The 6,000-nt window shown below is 38.4% G+C and overlaps 1 protein-coding gene across 2 annotated transcripts in view; it reads left to right on the top strand.

Moving 5' to 3' along the window:
- The window catches only part of ANO5 (anoctamin 5), a 47,696-nt gene that overhangs the window by 11,609 nt on the left and 30,087 nt on the right, over positions 1-6,000 (top strand). Inside the window, exons 2-3 of one of the 2 annotated variants that reach the window (XM_027902073.1) lie at positions 299-369; positions 5,466-5,513. In XM_027902073.1, the coding sequence (XP_027757874.1) occupies positions 299-369; positions 5,466-5,513 (119 nt within the window). The remainder of the gene's footprint in view (positions 1-298; positions 370-5,465; positions 5,514-6,000) is intronic. The other variant, XM_027902075.1, reaches the window with a different exon arrangement.

The raw sequence follows: 6,000 nt of genomic DNA, 5'->3' as shown, positions 1-6,000 counted from the left end.
CAACCTAGCCGGTATTTGAAGCAAGAAGGATCCGTGATGGCAACAGATTTTTGTTTGTCACAGTAAAAAGTATGTTTCTGTGACTGCAGGGTTACACCAAGGTAGTACAGACTGAGTATATTGTCTCGCAGCATCTTCTCCCCTTTAAATAACTGTTCTTGGTGGTTGACTGAGGATTATTTTCCACATTTTCCGTGTTCATAGTTTGATGCCTTCAAGGTCCACATCATCTTCAGATCCAGTCATATTTTAAAATAAGGAGTGTATTGATGTGAATCTCTCTTTCCATGTTCCTTAGGGGAAGAATGCAATGGACCCTTAGGTGAAACTATTTCAACTGCAGGATCGGAAATCCCAAGCAGCTCTGAGGTAAGGCACAGCATGGATGGTGTTAGCTAATGCACTGCTGGCAGGAAGAAAGAAGAGTGGTTGCTGTGAAAGACACAATTAGTTTAAAAACTAATATTTCTTTTAGATTGTCTTCTACCCCCTTTTCGTCCGTGTAAGCATTTCCTGCCTGTGTTGTTTTGAAAGAGCAAAACTGTGAATGTAACACTGACACTCCCTGAGTCTTATTATAAAATGAGACTTACCAGTGTCAGTGCTACAACACAGTAGTGGTAGAAAACAGTATGAACTTAATGGTGTTTCCAGTATTAGTCTTGAAATTAGAATCACACAGTAATGAAGGGTTTGGGCAACTGGAAAAACATAGTGTTTCTGCACAAATCAAACACTTTGTTTTAAGCTGGGGCCTGCTGGGGAGATGGAAGCATGTGTATTCTGCTGCTCTAGGAACGTTGTGGCATGATGAGAAAGCAAATGAAGGTTTGAGTTACTAAAACACCTCTTCCTTGCAACATGTGCAGCATGAAAAGCACCATCAGCTATTCATCTTTTCACTTCATTGCCTAATGTGTGCAGTACACACTGTCTTCACGAGGTAGCAGTGTGTGGTTAGTATTCAGTTAAGAAACAGATGCAGAAAGAATATTGGAAAGACACGTTCTTGAAATTGCTATTTTATTTTCATTCCTGTAGTCTGATTTCTTTATTGCTGGTATAGGCTTAGAGGAAGAGAGGAAGAGTTTCAGATAGGAAGAGAAACAACTGTCCTGTCGAAGTAGGGTCTTACACTGACCATGAGCACTCATCAGGAATGATGTCTGTAAACTGAGTGTTGAAAACTTCAACTGTTCTGCTGAGCTTCTTAAAAGTAAAACATGTCCTCACCTTCCCCTAAGGGTCAAATCTGGAGATGATCACATGAGAACAGAACTCAGAAGGGCTTCCTAAATTTCACAGATCTTTGTCTTCCTAGAGCGTGCAACCATATCATCCAAATGTTTCCATATATCTACCGGTTCCATCTTAAAACTTGTTCCTGTGTTCACCCTGCTGCTTTCTGAATCTGTTGGAGGAGTTGTAATCATCTTTTTTCTCCAGGAGAATGTTCAGTGAGCAGCTGTGTCAAATACTTCAGTGAGCAATGGGCAGACATGATCTCCAGTTATAGTGTGTGAGTCATCATGCCATGATAAGCTGATTCTGAGTTACTTGTCTCTGAGTGAATGGAGATGACCTATTTCCCCAAAGCTTAAAAAATTCACTTCAAGCCTTAGGAAGGACGAAAAAGCAGGGAACATGGGAGAAAGGGTGCAGTGCATGTGTCATATATGTAGAGATACAGGATTTGAACCTTTTTTGAAGGGTGAAAGATTCATTATGGGGTGGGAAAGGAGGCTTTGATCTTCAGCACATTCTTGTCTGGGAAAAATACATCTGGTTATCCTCTCAAAAATCTCTCCTTGATAACTTTATGCAGCCTTTTCACTTGTTTCTTCTTGTGTTTGCTTGCATAAGTATTTTTTCTCTTCATTTGTTCATAAATACCTCAGAGTATTTTCATGTTAGCAATATCAGTCTGAGTTGACGTGACATCTTGGGGTTTTTGTTTTGTTATTTTCCTTGCTCCTTCTGAGAGGACTTTTTTGGATTTAGATAGTTTATTTCTGCAGATCAGCTGGTCATCTGATATTTACTTCCATTTAAATTACTACTTTTCTGTGCTTTGCCTTATCCTACCCCATGCCCCCTAATACATTGTCATTTATCTGATTTTTGCTTTCTATGCATTAGCCAGTCATAAAACTTGAGAGTTACTCTTAATCTTCTTGCCCAGTTTCACACTCTTATCACCCTTGACAGGCTTAGTTCTTGATGAATAATGTCTTAGTTCTTGATGAATAATGTCCTAGATATTCAGGTTAAGTCCGTACTTAGTTTTTCTGTGAATTCATTCCAGTAGTAAGATAGCCCCTAATATTTATGGGATTTTTTTTTTTTTTCATAAAATGTTAATCTTTTGTCTCCACGTGTTGTCACAACTTCAGGTATCTTCTGTATAGACTGGAAGAATTTCTTTTCCCTCAGTTCTTGGCTAGGCTGCCTTTGACATCCTTGATGCATTCCTGTAGGAACTGAACAGGGTCTTCTATCCCAGCATGAAAGTCAAGCTCTGGCTTCTCCTCTTTTCACCAAGCCCTTCTGAGCTCAGGTCAATATGCTTTGTTCTCGTTTTGACAAGTAGGACATTTCTCTGTTTAGTGATTTCACTCCCATGGTAGGTTGGTAATTTTCTTGTCACTTAACAATGTTTCTGCAGTTGAAAAATCTGAACGTTTGGAAGTCTTAAACCGATTTAAGTCAAGTAATTTTGAAACAGGAATGGAATTAATTAATTAAAAAAAAACACTGGAAGGAGTTAAATGAGTTTGCATTCAGGTCACTGCTTCATTAGGCTCGGGCTGTCTTTTGTAAGAGAAAAAACATAACATACAGTAGCAGTACAGAGAAAAGCTTACCATTGATTAGGGGAGGGAAAAAAATAAATCTAGATTTAATATGGAGAGCAGGAAACATTGCCTATCCATAATTCAGTGGTTCTTTCTTTCTTTCTTTTGTAATCTGTAAAGGAATATGTGATTTGGACATAAGGAGTGATGCAAGTAAAACAAAGACAAAGGTGAAAAACAGTCTGTGGTGGAGCCTGCCAACATATATACAAAAGCTGGATGAAGTCCAGGACTCAAAGAGCATTTGAGTCTCCAGTCTGTGCTGCATTTGGTCCTTTGTGATTTTGCCTATTTCACTCTGGGTTTTTTTCTTTTTTTTTTTTTTTTTTTATCTTCTTCTTGAGCCTCTGTGTTTTTCGTATTATTTAATCTCCCACAAGGACAAAAATAAGATCATTTGGAGTTCAACAGCTTTTCATATTCCAACCCTTATAGAGTAAATCATCTCTAGATGTCATGCAGGGAGGTGAGGAGACATTTTCAGCAAACAGGAGATGGGAGAAGGGAAACAAAAGAAAGGATATGATGGGGATATTTTCAAATAAGTGCTGCAATGAATTTTGGGCAAAATTAAATCCCTGGTTTGTCGTATATCAATATCTGTAAGCTGTGTATACAGAGGACTCTTTGTCTCTCTGCTGTTGCAATTCAGAACCACAAAGTACTTTAAAATGTTTACTTGCTGTGCATGTGGACCCCTCGGTATGCAGGTGACTGCTCTACTGTAAGGCTGCAGGACTGTTCCCTAATCTAGCTCTGAGGGGTTAGCATTTACTTTTGCACAGTTATACATGAAATTTTCACTTTCCTGTTTGTTTCACACCAGTGAAATACTCACTAAGAGTTCGTGTTTATCAGGATATTCCATAATGTAACTTGATCTTGAGAAACCTTGAGAACAAGCTGGCTTTGTTTAAACCAGGTTAGAGGAAGCAAATTGACAGAACTCCATCAAATTTGTTAAAGCAATGCATTTTACCGAAATTGGGGGTGTGACACATAGATTATTACTTTTTTCAGAGCAGCAGGTGCTGCAGGTGTTCCAAATTAATTGTTGTGTTTTGTTTTTTTTTTTTTCCTGAAGAAACACCATCATAATATACATTACTTTTCATGCTTGTTCATTTTTCAATTCAGGCAGGTGGAGAGAAACATAAAGTAGCATTATCAATATTGTGAGAAGGGAAACCAAATTGGTTTCAAAATCCAGGTGGAAGTACAAAAATACTTCTTCCAGTTGTAACAAAAACACAGTCTGAGGGCTATTTTGGGGAGAACCAGAGTACATGGAAGACTTAGGAGAGTGGATTCCAGAGTAAGAAGGAGCAACCCAACTGCCACCACTGCCAACCTTCTTGGTTTTCCTCTCAACAGAGTTGGACTGTTTGAGTTTGTGCACTGTTTTACATGGCAGGTATTTGTACAACTGGGGAAAAACTTTCTGCTTAATTGTCTCAACCCTTCATTCTCTGCTGGTAGAGCAGGTTTTTTTCCTGTAGCATCAGTGACAGGAGGATTACACTTCTAAACCCAGTTCAGACTGTCTCACAGTAAGAGCATAGTGCTGCTATTCATATTTGCACTGGTTCTCATGTGGTTTCCTTGCCAAAAAACAGATGGATCTTTCTGTGTTTTATTTGACTGCATTCTGAAAAGGACATTTTTGTCTTACTTAGATAAGCAAATACCCAGAGATAGCATGGTAAAAAGAATGTAAAGATGTGTGTATGCATTACTTGACGTGTGAATAGGACAAACCCAGCACATTTGTTTCACAAAATTACAGGGATGGGCTTCAGTGGTTTCTCTCAACAAAAATTGTAATAAAAGTGAAAAATATTGTTCTCTAATTTAAAAAATAATAAACAGTACTTTATGAAAATTGGATTTAGGGTAATAAACTTTTTGAAATACTGCAATTCTAAAGCTATAAATGATGGTCCAGTAATGAAATGCTGTTAGTATCCTGCTCCTGTTGAAAGTTAATTGAATTCCACGCTGAAGTGTTGTATTTTCATAATGCCCTCGCACTGTTTGGCTGCACTGTTTAAACCTGTCTGTGGTTTGTGTGCAGAAGCAAACTGGTACCAGTTTACCTTGTCTGCACTGGGAGACTGAGGATTTGCTTCCTTGCCTTTGTTTTTGTGCACTGCACATGGTCTAATTTCGATTTGTATTTCAAGAAATAGCCATTTAAGGGGATCCCATTGCGGGTGCAGCCATCTATGCTGTTCACACTTTCTCTCTTTGGTATCAAAATAAACAAGAGTCCTGTTAAAAGTTGTTCTTCATCAGCTTGTAAACGGTAATCCACGTGCCAGCTTGTTTAGACTTTGTTTCTTTCTAAGGGAGATGCTGAGGAGTAGTGTATAGCTCTTACCAAAAATGGTAGTTTTTAATACTTAAAATTAATATGGGCCACCCAAAAGTTGGTGGCATAGACTGGAGACCAAGCTCGCCTGAGGAAGTGGAGCTTGGTTTAAACTTTGGCTGTCTAGGCTGAAAATCCATCAGAAGAGCTTTGACCAACTTAGATTAGCCTTTTATTTTTAAAGCATCCTTTGCACCATCGCTAACAACGTTATGTTTTTCCCGTGATGCCACTGGCAGGGCCTAAGCAGCACTGAGACTACTTTACTCATCCCTGAGCATCAAGTGGTAAGCAGTAAGCAATATTCATGCTGCCTTGCATGAATTTGTGTGGCGTCTTCTATTACAGTTTGCCGAAACATCCCTCACCGTGAAATTTTCCAGTTTCGAGGATGCCATCCTTCCAAAAAAAAAAAAAAAAAAAAAGGGAATCTTTTCCTAGCGTGTCAATTACGAATGTGGTGTTTGCATTTATTCCTAACGATGGCTTAAAAAAATAAAAATCTCAGCAAATCAAAAGGATAATCGACAAAAATTGAAAAGTTAAGATTGGTGGTGAAAACTGGAAAGTTTGCTTTTTTTTTTTTTTTAATTGTTGTTTTGGTTTGATGGGCTATAGGATATATTCTGACTCTGGTGCTATTAACAAATGTGGGATTCCTTGTTACCATGATAGCCTGAGGGCTCTGTGAGTCAGCATGATACTTTAAAAAGTTTGAAAGAGCAAGACACAAACATTGATACATTGATGGCATTTGAATCACGTTACCTCTTT

This window comes from Empidonax traillii, unplaced genomic scaffold (assembly GCF_003031625.1).
Source record: "Empidonax traillii isolate 1590-97213 ecotype Southwest subspecies unplaced genomic scaffold, ASM303162v1 scaffold836:size348770, whole genome shotgun sequence".
NCBI lineage: Eukaryota > Metazoa > Chordata > Aves > Passeriformes > Tyrannidae > Empidonax > Empidonax traillii.
Note: the sequence above shows the minus strand (reverse complement) of the source record. Positions and strands in the feature narration are given on the sequence as shown.